Source organism: Nematolebias whitei, chromosome 8 (genome assembly GCF_014905685.2).
Source record: "Nematolebias whitei isolate Nwh7 chromosome 8, NemWhi1, whole genome shotgun sequence".
Lineage (NCBI taxonomy): Eukaryota > Metazoa > Chordata > Actinopteri > Cyprinodontiformes > Rivulidae > Nematolebias > Nematolebias whitei.
In genome coordinates, this window is record NC_056505.1 from 46,551,707 (window position 1) to 46,572,854 (window position 21,148).

Consider the following 21,148-nt stretch of genomic DNA (forward strand, 5'->3'; position numbering starts at 1 on the left):
GTGGTTGTTGTTGTTGTTTGCGATCCGGCCTCTGGTTCATGACAGTAAACACTGAAATAAGTACAGCATCCGTGGAAGTATATTCATCCTGATGGATTCTATCCGGGATTTTAAACTTAAAAAGGGAATAACGTTCCATCTATGTATATCAGACTTTATTTTTGAATTTAAAGGGCCGTAGTTTATATCAAAGAGTCTCGAGAAGTCTTGAGGTAGTGATACTCCCAAATATTTAATAAAATCAGTATCCCAATTCCAACCATACTTGGTCTTAATTGAAGTTGGGGGGTCATAGTTAAATGTCAATACTTGAGTTTTGTTGACATTGATTTTGTACCTAGAAAGTAAACCAAACTCCTCCAGCAACTTCATCAGTTTAGGGAGTGTCTGTGTGGGCTGTGTTATACAGCTACATTATAAAGTGATGTAAAATACTAAAAACGGGAACATGTCTATTGGTTTATGCCATGAACTTAGCAGGTGTTTGAAGCCATTTAACATTTTAATTAATTTAATTCATTCATTTAAAAGAAACAAAACTAAAAAAAGAATCATGAAAAAGAAAACATTGAATGAAAAGAGTGCAGAAAGAAGAAAAAAAATTATTATATCTGCCCCTTATTTAAAAATATATATAAAATAACTTTAAACAATCACTTAAAATAATCACTTTAACATCCACTTTAAAGCTAGGAATAAAAAGAAACATGTTTTGTGTTGACAGAATTTAATTCTAACTTTAAAACTTATCCAAAATTAATAAAACTTACCTCAAGTTGCCATTTTGGACATGCATGCATATATTTGTGCAAATTGTACTTGAGAGGAGATTATTACAGCCTCATGTAAAATCAATGATGATCATGATATCGGAACTGGATCGGTATCGGACGATATTCAGATTTAGGTATCCGGATTGGATCGGTGCATCCCTAGTGTCTACAAAACACTGTTCACTGGACGGAGCCTTAGTTAAAAAATCGGACATGAAAGGCAGCGGGCGATATGCATTCCTTTTAGAACTATTAAGTTGTTAATAACAACTGTGTTTACTTTGTGACATACATTTAATTCTGCTCTTTGATAACGAGCAGGTTAGACTTACCTGGATGACACGAACCAAAGTCTCTGGATATTTTTCAAAAACTGACTGGAAAGCCACAGCTGGAAGACGTAGGACAGTGGAGGGGACTGCAGCCCTGGCAGACACTGTCTTATATGGAGCTGGGTAGCCCTGAAATACAACAAGGGTTTAAGAGGGCAACACTGTGGATCAGCGGTCTGCAACTTTTACAATCGAACAAGTCATTTCTGCCTCTTCTCGTACTAAATAAAATGTGTTGAGAGCCATAAAACATGATGAAACTTGAAACAAAGTCACCAACTTATTAAGTAGTATAAGTGCTATGTGTTGTCATCATTGTATGTTCCTATACAATGGCAAAATTAGTTTTCTGCATTTAACCCATCGTGCCCAGGATACACCCAGGTGGAGCGGTGGGCAGCTATGTAAGCACCCAGGGAACAATTAGGGATTAGGTGTCTTGCTCAGAGACACCACGACGTGTGGCTGGGGATCGAACCTGGGACTTTGGAGTCCCAAGTCGGCTGCCTTACCTCTACCCCACCTAGGTCCCTCGTATACAAAAGCTACACATGAAAAACTATAAATTGGGACACATTGTCATTTAATATTTTAATAAGTAGTGTAAATTTATTTAATTTTACATATTCAGACAAAACCTGACCCTTTTTAAGCATACCATCTTTGATAAAAATTAAAACCTTGAAGCATGCAAATGTGAGAGTCTTTCATTCTTTCATCAACTGTGGTCTATGAGCTTAGGCTGAGTGGTTTGAGCAGCTGTCCTCCAGCGATAGAGTTGGGGGTGTAATTCATTAAATTAATTAAAATTAAAAAGATGCATATTAATCAACATGTCAGCAGTAAGCATCAATGTAAATATGCCGGAGTTAGCACAACAGCTAACTTTCATCCGTTGTCCTAAGGCAGGTAAAAACAAGAAACATGGCACAAAACAAAGAGCAGAGAATAATACAAACATCACCTACTGTAAAGCCAATTAGTAAAGTTCTCTATCTAAGTAAGTCTCTATTTAAATCAGGCAAGCATCCATAAAAATCTGATAGCTATTAATATACAGAACGTTGTATTTACTTATGATGTTACAATAATGATACTGTAAAAGCTTTTTGGCAAATAATTGAAGTTTTCTTAAAAAGAGACTTTAGGGGATTCAAAATGGCCTCTGAAGTGTGAGACTTTGTAGTATAACAAAAGGCGATATGGCTAAATATCATGGCATGCACGTAAGCCTTTGACAATTCTGTTGTCAGAGAAGGTCATATGTTTGAAGTTTGACAGATTAAGTTTAATTATATGTGAAATTCTCTTTACATGCTGCTTGAAATGTAGATTGCAATCAAAAAATTATTCCAAGGTATTTAAATTGTTCAACCAGTTCTATTTCGTATAGGCTTCACCCTTTAAGGCTATCGCTAGTGGGTTTATCCCCAGCACAGCACAGCACTGAAAACTTTAGTCCGCGCCCACCAGCTGTGTGGGCCCCACCCCCGGTCCGTATAAATTATGGTGAGACCGGGCAATCGGCTCCCATTTTTTTCTTCAGCCAGCTAGCTAGCACTGTCAAAAGAACGAAGAAGGAAAAGATGTTCAACTTTGACCGGCACAACTTTTGCGAAGGATGCCTGGGTCTCCGCCACGCCGACCTCCTGCCGTCCCTGTGAGCTCTTCCTCCCCGAGGAGAAGCAGAGACGAGCAGCCTTGTTCAAGGTAAGTGCCGAGGAGTGTTTTTCCGTGGCGGACCGCTACCCGCTGGACGACGCCATCGCCTTTTCTAACGTGTTTTCCTCGTGGTGAATCGGATGATTCCCTCGAAAAAGGCAATGTTGGCAGCAGCTCCGCTGAGTGTTTTTCCATGCCAGGCCGCTACTTGCTGGACGATACCATTGCCTTTTCTAACGCGTTTCCCTCGCGGTGAATCGGATGATTCCCTCGTAAAATGCGATGTTGGCAGCAACTCCGCTGAGTGTCTTTCCGTGGTGGGCCGCTACTCGCTGGATGACGCCATCACCTTTTCTAACGTGTTTTCCTTGCGGTGAATTGGATGATTCCCTCGAAAAAGGCAATGCGGGCAGCAGCTCCGCTGAGTGTTTTTCCATTGCGGGACGCTATGCGTGAGACGACGCCACCGCCTTTCTTTGAAGCAGAGTCACGCAGTGAATCGAATGATTCCTCCGAGAAAGGCGATGTTGGAAACAACCTTGCTGCCCCATCCCTCCTGGAGAGCATAGTGACGGAAGAAGAGCGGCCGAGCGAATACTCAGCCACCTCGGGTCTTCCCACGTCGGTGACCACACCGCTCCCAGCCGTCGACACCTACCTCTCGGAGCTGCCCGGCATAATCCAGGAGACTGCTAACACAAAGGGACTTTCCGTCCCTCGCCTCCCTCCACCCCGATCAGATGATCTGGCGGGAAGGTTTGGCTCTGCCCCGGCTCATCGCCCTGATCCCATCTGGCCATCGCTGTCCAGCTGTGAGGTCACAATGGAACGAGGCTGCAGCTGGGCCCAGCAAGCTGAAGACATCCGTCTCCACCTTTGCCTCCATCTCTAGAGTGGAGGGTTTTACCGATCGGTGTTTTTCCCTCGGTTCCCCCCCTGGAGCCAAGCCTGGCTAGGGCTGAGTACCGAACCGAGGTTCTTTTATGGCACCGACCGAACTGCACCGGTCGGTGTATGTATTGAAACGTCACTCTTTTTTCGGTGTCAAGTTTCGGTACTGGCTGTAAGGTGTCACGTGGTTTCAGCATGCAGGCAGGCAAAACACCAGACATATGACAAATAAACTACATGTTTACACCCAGAGCTGTATAGAGCTGCCGCACCTATTCTATGTACAATGTATGTCTATGGTGCTGGTGACACCGCCCACAGACGGGGTTCACGTGTGCAGCGCGTGTGTTGTCGAACGGCTCAGACAACACATGCGCAGAAAGTTGCTCCGTGTTTCTCTGCAAGAAGAGAGACTGACAGCAGCATCCTCCCCCCTCCTCCTCTCAGCGTTAGTCAATCTGTGTGTGTGTGTGTGTGAAACGGACTGAATCAACATTCAACAGCCGGACTCGTCTTCATCAAAGAACTCCGAGGACGGCTCTGTTTCTGTTTCAGCTGGTGAGTTTACGTCTGTTAACCAGACTGACCTGACTGAAAAATGTTGGATTTTATACCTGGATTATTGAGCATGGACTTTGTTAAGTTTGTTAACACGTACATGGTGGTAAAATAACGCTAACTTTAACATATTAGTGTGTAAATTTATTTTAGCTACGTAGCTAGCTAAACTCAGAAGCTAACTAAAGATTGACAGTAACAGATAAATCTTAGCTTGTAAAACTTCTCATCCTTCCAGTCAGCTGCTTAAACAGTTCACTAATGTTCACTGTTTATGTTAATGCTCTTCTCACAGGAGGTTCTGACCCAGATGTGAGGACAGACAGAAAAGTGAGGTGGGGGCCACAGGACAATCAAACTTTGTTGTTAAAAGTTTGCTGTCTTTATCTACAGTGAAGCTGCATGTTGGAGGTAAATAAACTGTAAAAGATGTTGTTGACCATTTAAGATTTTATCTCTCAGCCCAGATGATGTTTTTTGAACAATAATAACACAACCATGTTATTTTTGATGTTTTGTTCTCATGTCAATTAGGGAGATGATCAGAGCCCTAAACACCAGAGAACCACAGAGAAGATTCAAGAAGATACACAGAGGTGAAGATGTCTGCATCAACCCTACCTCAGTGAATCCAGTGACCTGCTGGTGGAATGTGAGGGACAATATGTCAGTGCTATCAAACTGAAAACCAGGTATCTGTGTGTGCAACAAGCATCATCTACAGCCTCAGAGTGAACATTTTCTACTGCTGGAGACACATCAGCCAGGAGCATCTTGTTTGTGTCCAGAGAAAACAAACATGTTGATGTTTCTGAAGAAAAACTGTTCAGTGAAAAGGTCCTCAGTGTGTAGCAGTGAGCATTAGACACTGACATGTCACTGGTTTGAAACTGTTCTTTTGAACTGGAAATTATTTGTTTGTTTTTATGTAAGAAAACTGCTTGGAATGGAAAAATACCAAAGATAAAAAATAAAATTCACAATTTGTACTGTAATGTGTAACGTAATTTTATTCATTAGAATGAATATTAATTACAAAATTGGTACCGAAAAAAGAACCGTCCAGGAACCGACACCGAAGTGAAGGTACCGACACCGGTACTGATACAGATTTTTTTAGAAAGGTACTCAGCCCTAAGCCTGGCGGAGGCGCTTGGGGCAAAAGCGTCCAAGATGGACCAGCAACCTGTCCCTCCAGGGAAGCATGACCAGATGGTGACAAAACTCTCTAACCAAGCTCACCAGTGCTCATTCCAGGCGGCCGTGACGAACAACAACGTAGCCCTGCTGGCCTACAGCATCTCAAAGAGGCGAGAGGAAGCAGACCTGTTGGAGGAGATAAAGAGCTCTCTCTGTAAAGCCGCTGATGTCATCTTAAACATGTGTGCCACCTCTGTGGCCTGCCTGTCCCACATCGCTGCCTGGATGACCATGATCCAGAGGACCACTTGGCTCCGCCTCTCACCATCCTTGTCCGAGAGGCTGCAGAAAGACCTGCTGGAGGGCCCCATCACCCCAGAGGCGTTGTTCGGGGCCAACTTCAGGACCATCCTTGAGAAATCGCAGAGGTCCGAGGAGGTCTCAGAGACTGTACACTATCTGGAGACGTCACAGTCTTCCTCCCGCCCCTCCAGCTACTGGAGGGACCGCCTTGGCCAGCAACAGCAGCAGAGGCGCTCCACAGCAGTGGCAGCAACTTCACGCTCCGCTCCTCCACCGGCCCCCGGCGTTCATGCACTCGGAACGCGTAAATTACGCAGTGCGCGTCTGTGCATGGTGTGCGTAATTACGCAATGTGTATTTATGCACATGGAGAGCTGAGTGACAAGATGTTGTTTTTGGGCAAGCGGGCGCTTCTAATGGTGTTCGAATGGACCCAGTGAGGCGGAGACTACATCTGCTTCGCCCTTAACCCACCAGCGACAGCTCTTAAAGGGAGAAGCCTATACGAAATAGAACGTTGGTTACGTACTGTAACCCCAGATTCTATGAGTATAGGCGTAGCCCTTTAAGCGCCGGGCCTCACTGGCTCCTAAATGGCTGAAGAAAAAGCTATTTGGGAGCCGATTACCTGCTCAACGTAATTTATACGGACCGGGTGGGGCCCACACAGCAGGTGGGCGTGGACTAAATTTTTCAGTGCGATGCTTTGCATGACGGGATAAACCCACCAGCGACAGCCTTAAAGGGCTACGCCTATACTCACAGAATCTGGGGTTACAGTACGTAACCAAAGTTTTGAGGTCACGAATACATAATTAATTTCCATGTCAGTTTTGATCCAAGTTACCAAGAGCCGCAGGTTGCAGACCCCTGCTACAGATAGCAATCTTCCGTTAATAAAAACAAACCAATAAAGAAGAATAAAAAGCAGAAAGTGTAAGAAGGGACAGACACATTAAAGACATACAGTGATGACGTCCAGGATACTGAGCAGACTGTGGACGCTGTCTCCCGGTAACACGTCCTTCACGACAGCATCAGTACCGTCCTGAAGAGACACAATATCACACATTTTACACTGACACAAAACTCGTGTTATTGTCTGGACCTAAACACATGAGGAACATACTTTATGACCATGCAGAGGATTGAAAGAGTCCCCCCACCCCTCAGTAGTCTTTCAGTTCTGTTATCTTACAATCTGAAATGAACAAATTTTAATGCATTTTCTATAGAGTTGTGTAAAAAGGACCAGGATAAGTTGCTGTATGGACGGCAGGGAAAAAACCTTGTTGAAAAGATAAAACAGCTGTTAGGAATTAACCAAGAGGTTAGTTATCAAATGTTGGTGTTTTCATTTTCTAAATTAATCGTAGTGCAGTGTTTATTTGGGGCTATATCTTTACTTCTCATTTAATTTAAAAACATAGCACATAGTTTCAAATTTTACATAAAATTTGTCCACTTGACCAGAACCATTTTTAATTAACACGTAGTTTTCAACAAAAGAAATATGAGAAATCCACTCATGGTCCACGTTTTCCACTTTCCACCTTAAGATACTGCAGTTAGACTGACGTACAGAAAGGTGTGCACTGTGCAAGACTTTAGAACATATGCCAAACTCAAGGCCTGGGGGCCAAATGTGGCCCTTGTTGACATCTTATCTGGCCCCCAAGATATTATTTTAAATGTAAAATACTTTAATCACTTTAATTTTTTTCAGCAATCTTTGATTATGATGTCAAAAGTACAACAGAGAACGTCAAATGAGACCAAACTCTTGTTGAGGAACCTACAACCAAGAAAATCTGTTAGGTACCGTATATAACTTGAGTTAATGTAGATTCTGAAACCGGCCCTCAGTTTGAAAAAGGTTTTAATTTTGGACCCGTTGTAAGTGGGTTTGACACTCCTGCTTTAGAATCAGAACCATAAAACCATCTTACAATAACGCAGCTAAAACTTTAATATTCTTACAGAATTAAAAAAAATGACATCCTGCCATAAATAATCAGCTGACGTAACCAGACTGGATTTACTGTTATTAAACAGATTAATTCTGTTTATTACCAAGAAAGTCAGTATTATATTTTTTTAACCAGACTGTATGCTTAATTAGACCTGGGGGAGTGGTGGCACAGTGGTTAGAGAAGGCGAGACTGTGATCTGAGGGTAGATGGCTTGGTAGAAATCCCGGGGTGGGTCAGGTGGTTCTGGACACCCCCTCCCCCCCCCAATAAATCGTTTGAAAAATCCCCCACATGTTTAGTGGGATTAAACAGTTTAATCCCACCATTGCTGCCAACAAACGTTAGATAAAATGCAATGTTATGAAAAGGCCCATTGACTGCCAAGCTTTGAGGTAACATATAATATTAAATACTTGCATTTTGAGGCAATTTCAGTATTTTTCACTGTTTTTGAGTTGTCCACTGTGTCTGTGCTGTTTTCAGTCAGCACCGCTGAGACACGTTCAGTTGCATTCTGAGATCGTATAACCTTAGTTGGACTTAGAAACAGTACACTGCAGCATCGTTTGGTACCACTACTGATTATAAAAGTCTGTTTTATTATGAGTAAAGCTGGACAAAGTTGTTTCAAACCCAAAACATCAAGCTGTATACCAACTCCAGTGTTCTCATGTTGTTTGTGAAGCCGTGAGCATTTCTGTCTTACGCTTTCATGGATGCACAATTCCAGGCGGCCATCTTGGACCACATAAATGCTGTCATCAGTGTCACCAGGTCTAAAGAGTCCCTCTCCCTGATGAAGCTGGATCAGCACCATGTGACGACACAGCTCCAGGAAGAGAGGCTTCTCAAAGTGACCAAGCACCCTGGACACAAACACAGCACAGCTGAGTTACATATGATATTCAAATAAAGATGGCATCAGGCGTAAACTCATGTCACATCAAGAAATCTCACACGAGGTGTTAATGCTTGGATGTTAGTTGTGAATGACGTTCAGTTATGACCACAACATTTTTTTTTTGGTTCTATACCTTTAAATTTGACGGTGTTAGAGCCATTTCTCTGTTTGTTATAGTCGATTAGCTGTGGCTGACATTTTAATGTGGATTGACTGTAGAAGTTAATCTATTGTAGTTAAAGCAGTAACTTCAAACTGTTTGTTTGTTCATCAAAAAGAACAAAAGGATGGGCAGAAGTTCATTTTTCAAATGTAGAAAAACTGTAAAAAGACTAAATTATGAGTGATATTCTTTGCTTTGACTTTGATGAAGATGAGGGTACAAACCTGACATTTTTCAGCATGTACAGCACCTCAGAGGGCAGGTGGGAATTTTGCACGTCAAACTCGGTCAGGTCAGCCTCCAGCAGACATGGAGGGGGCTCCTTTGGCTGCAGGGTGGGCGGCTCCCTGCGGAGACGAAGGATCCTAACACAAGCAGAAAAAATACATATTGTAATTATAAAATACTTTCCTCAGTCTTTTGTCAGCTTGCACGTTATAGCTAACTACACAAACTAGAGAAATTGAATTTTTATGAAAATGCAGAATGAACTCTGAACACTGAAGAACGTTGCTGAAATTTGATGAAGAAGCTGAAACTGAGCCGTTAGAGCTGAAAGAAGCAGAATTTCTAGAAGCAAAGTAGAATGAAATACCAGAGGTGGAATCAAGTCATTGGTTTGCAAGTATCAAGTAAGTCTCAAGTCTTTACCCTCAAGTCCCGAGTCAAGTCAGAGTCAAGTCTCAAGTCAAGACAAAACAACTGTCAAGTCAAGCCCCAAGTCTGAATCTTGAAATTTCAAGCCGTTTCGAGTCGCTTAACAATGTTGCAGCTATATGTTACATGTAAATAATCGACCACGTGTTCTTTTTAAAAATCTGTATAATCCCAAATCGTGATGAAACATGTGCAACTGAATTTACGTGTTAACAAGGTCATTCTATAATGTCACCTTTATATTGCATAGTTCAGTTAATCTCAGCTGCAAACATTCAGTGAAAAATGCCAAAGCAGAAGTCCATGTCCAGACAAAAGGTGCTGACATTTCCACAGCACATTACAAAGAACCATCACAGTAAATGTATTTCCTCTCCTCTCTCATCTGGTCACTTAGTGAACAGATGTTTTTATGTGTCCATGTTTGAGTGACAGAGAAACAAAGCAAATCTGTGAACTGCACAATGAACAGGAATGGGCACTTATTTCACTTAGCTATTCAGCATTGCATTTGCAAAAGACCAAAGTGGCCACAAGTCTTTCAAACATCTGTGCACGATGATGCACCGTCCATTGATGCCGCCATAGCTGAAAACTCGCTCCACTGGAGCGCTACATGCAGGTACTGCCAAAACTCTGGTGGCCACATGAAACAGTGAAGGAAGAGTCTGCATGTTTATTGCCCAGAACAAGAGGGCGTTGTGTCCATCAGCAATGACCAGGTAGTGACTTGACTGTAGTGCTGGACTGTTTTGTGTCAGTAGGTCACGTGACATGAAAGCTATTAACTTTTTTGTCCCAAGAATGTTTGGTTTGTTAATTTATTGACGGTCCTTAAGCGAACCATTGCACCTCAGAGGAGGGGGCAGACTGAACGCAGCTGACCAAAATCAGGCTGCCTGTATCGAATCGAACGAGATGAAGACACCGCTGAATCCGCGAAGCTCCAATATCCAACCTAGAACTAACTTCACCGTGGTTTTTAAACTTTGGATTATGGGTCTTTTCAAGTAAACAGGTCAAAGTCCAAGTCAAGTCCCAAGTCATTGGTACAAAAGTCCAAGTCAAATAAGTCTCTGAACATTTTTTCAAGTCAAGTCCAAAGTCATAGTGTTAACGACTCGCGTCTGACTTGAGTCCAAGTCATGTGACTCGAGCACACACCACTGCGAAATACTATCTAAAAGCTAAAAAGACTAATTAAAAACTAAAAACAAAATGCTAGCTAAAAGCTACAAGCACCAGAACAATAGCTCAAAGCTAAAAGTAGCAAAAGATTAGCTAAAAACTAAATATAGCAAAATGGTGGCTAAAAGCTTAAAGTAGCATCAGAAAACAAAAATAGAACAAGTGTGCTGAAGCAGATGTGAAAGAGAACAGTGTTTATGAAACAATTGAGAACTAAAAGTATTTCCCTGGGGAACATTTTTTCAAATACTGTTAAATATTTAAAAAAAATAAAAAAAGTTTAATAAATAAATAAATTAAATAAAAGTCATAGCACCAAACTCATCAATGAGCCAAATGATTAATGATTAATGAATGGGTAAAATGGCACATAGTATGCAGAAGTAGTTAGAATGCCAAACAAGTACAGGAAAATAAAATGCAGGGAAACAATAGTGAGAATGCTCAGTTCGATCTGTTTAATAATATATTTTCATTTAAGCTTTGATTATTTTGAATAACATCTTATCAAACTTATCGGTAACTAAACATTTTAACAACAGTAGAATCCAAAGGAAGACATTTCTGTTACTCCTCCTGAGGTTAGTTGACTTGAACTTTAACATATCTCTATTTAATGCATAGTTGTTGTTTTTTCTTTGTTGAAGAAATAAGTCTCACTTGCGAGCGATGGTCAAGACTTTGGTCCTCTTCCTCCCTCTCTGGCGTGAGGCTACACTTGAGCTAGAAGCAGACGTTGTGGACAACGTCTGAACCTGCAGCAAGACAGGGAAACAATGATTCTGAAAAGAACAAGGGAGCTGCGCAAATGAGTGAAGTGATAAAAGCTTTTACAAGTGGCCAAATTTCATAAACAGTACCTCGCAAAAGTATTCAAAACTGAAAATTTCACTGGAATTTTTATTTGATTAAAATCAAGATTAGGGCAGCACGGTGGCACAACTGGTAGAGCTGCTGCCTCTCAGCGAGCAGGTCCCTGGTTCAAATCCCAGTCCGGGGCCTTTCTGGGTGGAGTTTGCATGTTCTCTCCGTGTATGCGTGGGTTTTCTCCGGGTACTCCGGTTTCTTCCCACAGACCAAAAACATGCATGTTAGGCTGATTGGTAACTCTAAATTGTCTCTAGGTGTGAGTGAGAGAGTGAATGGTTGTTTGTCTCGTTTGTCTCTATGTGTTACGGTGGTCCTAAGGTGTAAATGAACAACATTAGAAAAAAACAGAATTACATTTGAAAAAACAGAATTACATTAAGCCAAATAGGAAGTTTTTTATTTTTTACTTTATTAACAGCATAAAACCAAACAACAGAACAATATACACTACATCCTGATGCATGCTCAAAAATCCAGGTAGAAAAATCTACAAAAGTTAAGGGTCCGTTCACACGGCGCGTATTTTGAGTGAATCCACAGCTTTCTCTCTGCAGTTCTGCTGATCATTTACACAACACCAGTGGCCCCCCTCTTTGAATCTGGAGGTTTCTCAACCCACCTTCCAGAGTGGAGGGTTTTCACTGACCCCCCGCTGATAATGTAAACATCTCCCGCTGAGGCTTTGTGATAAACCACATGCGCGCATGCACACGTGGACAGACGCTACATTTTTATCAACATGGCGGCGGATACACTGCTTTCAGAACTACGACTGATGGAATATATTTTTAATCTCGTAGTTAATCTACGTCAGAATTCAGGTGCTGTGACCGACATCTGTGTTGGAAGAGAGACAGTCTGATCCAGTTCTAATATCACTGTTTATAGAACGAGGAACGTGCACACGTCGCGCTGCACTATAACATACTAAATGTGCTAAATAATAAGTTTAATAATAATAAACAGTATTTATCTTTAGTTTGAGATATATAATGAAGCTCTGAGCTAAATGAAGCTATCTGGACATTATGTAATTCAAATTTAAAATGATGCTAAACATATAGCGTGAACACAAAAGTTGAAAATGAAGACATCAGGTTTAATTTTTATTTATTTATTCAACACCACAAACTATATGTCACACAAACACTGATAATTAAACTGAACACACTATTAAAAACAAGTTAACTGTAAACTATGTTAATGAACTGGACTCTCCGCTTGTTTTCATCCTGGAAGTCCCACTTGTTCATCTGGCTCGTTCAGGCTGTCATTCCTTTGATTAATGCAGCTTAAAACATTGAATAGATTAAATAAAAGAACTGAGGGGAATTTTAAATAAATAGTTCATCCAACTTCTCTGTCTTCGACGTCCTCCTACAGTTCATCTGGCCCGAGCCTCGTTCAGAACCGGTCCGCCTGGTGGAAGGACAGCTTCTTCTTCATTCAGGAAAAATAAAAACTCAGTTGGTTGTTTTGTAACCGAAGTAAACACAAGCAAACATTATTAAGAACATTTGATTTACCTGCTGTAAAACAGCTACTGATTATCACGGAATAAAGTCCCGACATCGTCGACTCGGTTCTGGTCCACTCAGCGACCGGTGTGGAGCTGTTAGACGAAGCGGTCCCGCTTGGCATCAAACCTGTCAACTCTTATCCAAAATCCAGCCAGAATCCAGCTTTAACTTGTTGTTACGTTGTTGTTAGCTGAGCTTTTAGCTCAGAGGAAAGAAGCGTGCCGAGACAGCACGCATGCGCATTAGGTGAAGGTACAAAATTCACAGCGCCATCTAATGATCTGGCATGGTAACTACAGCGGATTCAGGAGGGCGGGGGGGGGAATCCTCCGGATGCATGTAAACCCAAAATCCGACCGTGTCAACGCAAATCTTTTCCTTTAATTAACATACGAAAAAAACCTACGTTTCCCCCCATCGTGTCCGTCTAAATAGGGCCTAAGTCAGGTCCTCTGGAGGCCTCTGTGTTCAACTGTCCCCCTCTTACAATGCTGTTATTGCTAGTATGACTCAGCCCCCTGTGGATAGCAAGCAGCCATCAGGGTGCTAACGATCTATTGTTAGGCCGATGGTCCTCCTTGATCATGTGAACTAGTTTTAAATGTCAACAACAAACTGATTGACCCACTATGAGAAGGTGCTATTTATAAGACTGAGATGAATACAGCTCGTCAGACTCGAGAAGCCTTTCGGATGAAAGATGAAACTTTTCTACAATTTTATTTATTGTTGTTGTTTTTTGAACATCCAGAGGACCTGACAACTTTTTTAGAATATACAGTACACACATATCTCTGATGTGTGTGTACTGTATATTGTTCTGTTTTATGCTGTTAATACAGTAAAAAAAAAAACTTCCTTTTGGTTTAATGTAATTCCGTTTTCTCAAATATAATTCTGTTTTTTCTAATGTGATTCAGGCCACTTCTGCTTTGGCCACTTCCGCTTTGGCTTAATGTAATTCTACAGAACAACTGTGTCAACTCTTGAAACTGTGCCTGCAGTCAACCTACTTCACATATGGGGAGCAATATTATAGGCAGAAACATGGGTGTGCTATGGGGTCTCCAGTTTCTCCTATTGTTGCCAACCTGTACATGGAGGAGGTAGAAAAGAGAGCCTTGACGTCCTTTTCAGGGACACCACCAAGTCATTGGTTCAGGTATGTTGACGACACCTGGGTTAAAATCAAATCTCAGGAAGTCCAACATTTTACTGACCACATCAACTCTGTGGATAAATACATCAAGTTCACACGAGAAGATGTAAAAAATGGCAAGTTGGCTTTCTTGGACTGTGAGGTCTCAGTCTCTGATAGAGGACATTTGCAAACCGAGGTGTACCGCAAACCCACCCACACAGACCAGTATTTGCAGTTTGACTCCCATCACCCTTTGGAGCACAAGTTAGGAGTCATCAGGACTGTATCACAGAGCAGACAGCGTCCCCACTAGCTCAGGAGCCAGGCAGAAGGAGAAATCCCACATGGCTCTAGAGCAATGTGGATATCCTAACTGGGCCTTCCTGAAAGCAGAGAAGAAACCCAAACAGGACTCCAGTCAGCCAACAGGTGAAAAGGAGGAACCCAGACCCAGACCAGTGGTCATTCCATATGTTGAGGGAGTATCAGAGAAACTGAGACGTTTATTTTCTAAACATAACGTCCCAGTGGCTTTTAAACCCCAAAATACATTACGGCAAAGACTGGTTCATCCCAAAGATCCAGTCCCCCGGCACAAACAGAGCAATGTTGTGTATGCTGTTCAGTGTCAGGAGGGCTGTGATCAGTCTTACATCGGGGAAACTAAACAGCCACTGGCCAAAAGGATGGCCCAGCACAGAAGATCAACATCATCAGGCCAGGACTCTGCGGTCTACACTCATCTCCAGGCCAGCGGTCACTCTTTCAGGGATGAAGATGTTCACATCCTGGACAGAGAGGAACGATGGTTTGAGAGAGGAGTAAAGGAGGCCATCTTTGTGAAAAGAAACCATCCATCATTAAACAGGGGTGGAGGCCTACGGGTTCAACTGTCCCCCTCTTACAATGCTGTGATTGCTAGTATCACTCAGCCCTCTGTGAACAGTAAACAGCCATCAGTGTGCTAATGATCCATTGTTAGGCTGATGGTCCTTCTTGAGCATGTGATCAGCTGTTTTTGGTTGTCAGCAGCAAAACTGGTTGATCCACCCTGAGACGGTGCTATTTAAGAGACTGAGCTGAATACAGCTCCTCAGACTGAGGAAGTCTCTCGGATGAGAGACGAAACGTTTCTACATTTTTTTGTTGATTTGCTTTGTTTTGTTTTTTTGAATGTCCAGAGGACCAGATTTAACTTTTTTAGATTTTTCTACCTGGATTATTGAGCATGCATCAGGATATTTAATGTAATTCCGTTTTTTCTAATGTGATTCTGTTTTTTCAAATGTGATTCGGGCCACTTCCGCTTCGGCCACTTCCCCTTAATGTAATTCTGTTTTTTCAAATGTTGTTCATTTACACCTTAGGGCCACCGTAATATGTGTCCCTGTGATGACTTGCGACCCGTCCAGGGTGTACCCCGCCCCTCGCACAGTGATTGCTGGATGTGGGCACCGGCAACCCCCGTGACCCAAAACGGAAGAAGCGGGTAAAAGATAATGGATGGATGGATGGATGGGAAACGTTTGTTGTAAAAATTAAAAATCCAAATGAATAGATAAAGAGTACCACATACTCACTATACGTCCATTAATAAACTATTATACAACAACATATAGCAATGATCTGGACAAGCAAAAACCTTGTCAACTTTGACCTTGACTTGTGACCTTTTTGACCTTGACTTGTGACCTTGACCTTAGAGATGGGGTGATGAAAAGTGTAGTTAAAAAGTTGCAAATGTAAAGTTAAAGGCCTTTAGTTTCTTGAAAGAATACATATCACCTGCTTCCATTCATGCCAGCGTTTGAAACTAAAATAATCTTTTTATGAGAAATGGAGTTATTGGTCCAACCTTGAAATCACTTTATACATGATGATCTCAAGCAATGTCATTTTTAGCACTCAGTGTACATGTTGTATGTGAGGATCAGATGTTTTGGTCTGGACAAGCAAAGACCTTGTTCTAACTTTGACTTAGATTTAAGACCTTGACTTTATCACTGGGGTGATGAAAAAATTACATGACATGCTGTCTAATGGTGTTACACATGTGTATGAAGTTTTGCTAAATTATCTTCAGCGGATTAGAAGTTATGGGTGGGAGAAGCAAAGACCTTGCATAACATGACCTTGATTTGTGACATTGATCTTTGTGCTAGGGTGATGAACAGTGAATATGGCACTCCGTCTGGTGATGGTGCATTTGTGTGTGAAGTTTTGTTAAATTAGCTTGAGCAAATCAGAAGTTATGGGTGAGACACGAGAAAGTTTATGGACAGACGAACAGAATATAACATAAAACATCTGCCTTCGACGGGTGTATACAGATGTTGGGTGTAAATCTATTCACCCCTTTTCTTCAAGCCCCAACCAACCACTTGAGAAGACACATCAGTTAAACAGGATCCACCCATGGGCGTCAGAAGCATCTGTAATGTGTGTGTGTGTGTGTGTGTGTGTGTGGGGGGGACACTATAGTGTGTGTGTGTACGTGCACGCCCACCATTGTACAAAAAAGCAACATTTCATTTAGTCAGAGTCAGAGTTTCTTTATTGTCATTCGCACCTCATGTGGTACATGTGGTGGAGCGAAATTATGTACACAGGGTCCCAGTTACATCCAACAATAAAATGTATAAGAAAAACGGTAATAACATCTAAGATATGAACTAAGAAAAACATCAACTAAATATACACTAAGCACTCATAACATAAAACATTGAACATCAGCACAAACATGAACATGAGTCTGTGTGAGCAGATGTGCACGCATGAACACATCAACACTGAAACAGATCAGCAGCAACATGAAACAGATCAGCAGCAACATGATATGGTTTTTCACAGTGATTATTCTAGTTAGAGATTCATGAGTCTAACAGCCTCAGGGTAGAAGCTGTTCCTCAGTCTAGTGGTTCTACACTTAATGCTCCTTAACCTCCTTCCTGAGGGGAGTGGGGCAAAAAGTGTGTGTGCTGGGTGAGTGGGGTCCTTCATGATGCAGGTGGCCCTTTAATTTAGATTTCCTTACTTTAATTCCTTTTAAAGCATGTTTCTCTTCAAAAAGCGTTCAATACAAAAACAACTGGACTTTATTTGTAACAGAAGATGTTTCGCTCCTCATGTATTGTATTGTATTTTTGTATTGAACGCTTTTTGAATTCATCATGTCCTGGATGACTGAGAATCTTCACCAGCATGTTTCTCTTCTCACTAAGTTTGTGTAAAATCAGCTGTAGGTTGTAAAGACATACATACATACATCCATCATCTTCCGCTTGTTCCAAAGTCAGGTCGCGGGGGCAGCAGCTTGAGCAGGGAGGCCCAGACATCTCTTTCCACAGCCACCTCTTCCAGCTCTTCTGGGAGGATTCCAAGGTGTTCCCAGGCCAACTGAAAGACATAGTCTCCCCAGCATGTCCTGGGTCTTCCCCGGGGTCTCCTCCCAGTTGGACATGCCCGAAGCACCCCCCAAGAGAGGCACCCAGGGGGCATCCTTACCAGATGCCCGAACCACCTCAACTCGCTCCTCTTGACGTGGAGGAGTAGCGGTTCTACTCCGAGTCTCTCCCGGATAATGGAACGTCTCACCCTATCTCTAAGGGAGAGTCCAGCTACCCTAAGGAGAGAATTAATTTCAACCGACTGTATCCGCAATCTCATTCTTTCGGTCCCTAATCAGAGCTCATGACCATAGGTGAAGGTAGGAATGTAGACTGACTGGTAAACAGAGAGCTTTGCCTTACAGCTCAGCTTTCTCTTCACCACAACAGACCGGTACAGAGTCAGCAATACTGTAGATGCTGCACCAATCCATCTGTCAATCTCACGCTCCATACTTCCCTCACTCGTGAACAAAACCCCGAGATACTTGAATTCCTCCACTTGAGGCAGAACCTCACCCTTGACCTGAAGAGAGCAATCCACCCTTTTCCGGTTGAGGACCATGGCCTCAGATTTGGAGGTGCTGATTCTTATCCCAGCCGCTTCACACTCGGCTGAGAACTGACATCATCTGCAAAGAGCAGAGATGGAATCCTGAGGCCACCGAACCGGAAACACTCCGTCAGCTGGCCGCACCAAGAAATTATGTCCATAAAAATTATGAACAGAATCGGTGACAACGGGGAGCCCTGGAGGAGTCCAACTCCCACCCTGAAGGGGTCCGACTTACTGCCGGCAATGCGAACCAAACTCTCGCACCACTTGTACAGGGACTGAACAGCCCGTAACAACGGGTCTCCAATCCCATACTCACGGAGCACCTACCGCAGTGTACCCCAAGGAACAAGGTCAAATGCCTTTTCCAAGTCCACGAAACACATGTAGACTGGATGGGCAAATTCCCATGACCACTCAAAGACCCTAGTGAGGGTAAAGAGCTGATCCAGTGTTCCACAGCCAGGACAGAAACCACATTGTTCCTCCTGGATCTGACGTTTGACCAACGATCTGACTCGCTTCTCCAGTACCCCTGAATAGACCTTACCAGGGAGGCTAAGGAGAGTGATGCCCCTATAATTGGAGCACACCCTACGGTCCCCCTTTTTGAAGAGGGGAACCACCACCCCAGTCTGCCAATCCAGTGGTACTGCCCCCAATGTCCACGCAACATTGCAAAGGCATGTCAGCCAAGACAGCCCCACAACATCCAGAGCCTTAAGGAAATCAGGGTGAATCTCATCCACTCCCGGAGCCCTACCGCCTCGGAGCTTTTTAACTACCTTGGCGACCTCAGCCACGGTTATGGATGGATCACCCTCAAAGTCCCCCGACTCAGCTTCCTCTATGGAAGATGTGCTGGTGGGATTGAGAAGGTCCGAGAAGTATTCCTTCCACCTCCCGATGACATCACTGGTTGAGGTCAACAGCACCCCACCTTCACTGAACACAGTGTTGTAAAGTGCTGCTTTCCTCTCTTCAGCTGCCTGATGGTAAATGGTAAATGGACTGTACTTATATAGCACCTTTCTATCTTATTTCAAGATACTCAAAGCGCTTTACACTACAATCTGTGCCCTCATTTACCCATTCATACAGCACTCTACTAGATTTCTACAAAGCTAATTGAACAAATCATTCTAATGAGACTAATCAGTGCTTTTAGATCACATTCATACACTGATGGGACACACATCAGAGGCTATGAGGGGTTCAGTGTCTTGCCCAGGGACACTTCGGCATGTGACTGCTGGTGGAGTCGAACCCCCAACTCTCGCATTGGAGGACGACGGCTCTAACCATGTCACGATCAGCGGCCCCCGCTGACCCCCCATCAGCCCCTGTCTCACACTCACAGCCCCATCATGTCATGTTTCTGCTCCTCTTTGTCATCATGCTGTTTTTTCTTCTGTCATTAGCCACACCCCCCTCTGCACTTTCAGCTCATCAGCCCTGATTACACTCACTTGTTCAGCTCATCTAGTTCACCTGCCCTGCACCCTTTATAAACTCCATTCTCCCTCTCCACCGGGCTGAATTATTACACCTTCCATGGTCCCTGATTTTCAAGCCCTCATAGTTTCATGCCTAGACCTCAAGCCTTGTTCTCTGGATTAATGACCTCACGCCTGCCTTCTGGATTTCCTGTTTTTTGCCTGCTCCTCATCTGGTTCTGTTCTGCCTCTCTGACCATGGTAACAACCTCCTCTTCAGTCTATGACCTCGACTCACGGATCACCCTTTTGGATTGCCCTTTGGACCACAAACATTCATTGCCTCACTGTCCATAGCATTAAAGGCCTCCCTCTGCAGCTACCAGCAGCCTTATTAATAAAAACTGTTAATTTTTGCACCCCTGTGTCTGGCTTATATTTGTCAGGATTTGTTGGACAGGAACGAACCCAGTAGTGCAGACAGGACTCAACTCGGCAGATTACAAAAATAAGTATTTAATGGAGGAGTGTATTTACAAAATAACACGCTGACGAGGCAGCAAAACTTACATGATGATAGAAGGCTCAGAGGGAAACTCAGGGAGGACTCAGGAGAGCTCAGGGGAGACGCAGGAGAACACAGGAGAACGCAGAGACCCAACGAATACGACCCGACAAAGGAACAACACAGAACAGGAGGCTTATATACAAGGACAAGACAAGACGTGATTACAACAGCTGTGACGAGACAAAGGTGACACCAATTAAACTGACGAGGAAACAGACACAAACAGAAACAGCAAATGGTACCATCCTTACAATATTGAATCCAAAACCTTGGTGCGTGATAGAATAATTCAGCCAATATGGATTCTAAGCCAGACCAGAAGTAGCTCTCAGGGGTCGAGAGCTCCCTTACACGTCTGGACACTCAGTTACAGATTGTTAAAACTATGCTCTGTGCCAGGTTTTGCCTACCCACCCCAGTGACTTTTCATAGCTCATCGCCTGCTGCAGCTCTGGCCCCATCGCCTGCTGCAGCTCTGACCTCATCGCCTGCTGCAGCTCTGACCCCATCGCCTGCTGCAGCTCTGCCTCCATGCCGCCTGCTGCAGGGCAACTCTGCCTCCACGCCGCCTGCTGCAGTGTCCCAGGTCTCCACGCCGCCTGCTGCAGGGCCCCAGGTCTCCACGCCGCCTACTGCAGGGCCCCAGGTCTCCACGCCGCCTGCTACAGGGCCCCAGGCCTCCATGCCGCCTGCTGCAGGGCCCCAGGCCTCTACGCAGCCTGCTGCAGGGCCCCAGGCCTCCACGCAGCCTGCTGCAGGGCCCCAGGCCTCCACGCTTTCTGCTGCAGGGCCCCAGGCCTCCACGCCGCCTGCTGCAGGGCCCCAGGCCTCCACGCCACCTGCTGCAGGGCCCCAGGCCTCCACGTCGCCTGCTGCAGGGCCCCAGGTCTCCACGCTGCCTGCTGCAGATCTGGTCCCATCTCGAGGTCTTGGAGGGTCGCCCGACCTTTTTCCCTGGTCATTGCCAATTGTCGGACGACCTCCTGGCTGCCCACCCGACTCTTGCTAGTTCTTTGCTGGTAGGTCCGTCAGGATGCCGGACCTTAAGGGGGGGGCTATGTCGCGATCAGTGGCCCCCGCTGACCCCCCATCAGCCCCTGTCTCACACTCACAGCCCCATCATGTCATAT

At 43.9% G+C, this 21,148-nt stretch overlaps 1 protein-coding gene across 1 annotated transcript in view; it reads right to left on the minus strand.

Annotated features, from left to right (window-relative positions):
* Nucleotides 1–21,148, minus strand: part of pnpla7b (patatin-like phospholipase domain containing 7b) — a gene marked incomplete in the record, with an annotated part of 164,612 nt that overhangs the window by 126,410 nt on the left and 17,054 nt on the right. The window contains 5 exon segments of the mRNA XM_037679949.1: nt 1,106–1,234; nt 6,627–6,707; nt 8,339–8,498; nt 8,921–9,061; nt 11,202–11,296. Of these exon segments, the coding sequence (XP_037535877.1) occupies nt 1,106–1,234; nt 6,627–6,707; nt 8,339–8,498; nt 8,921–9,061; nt 11,202–11,296 (606 nt within the window).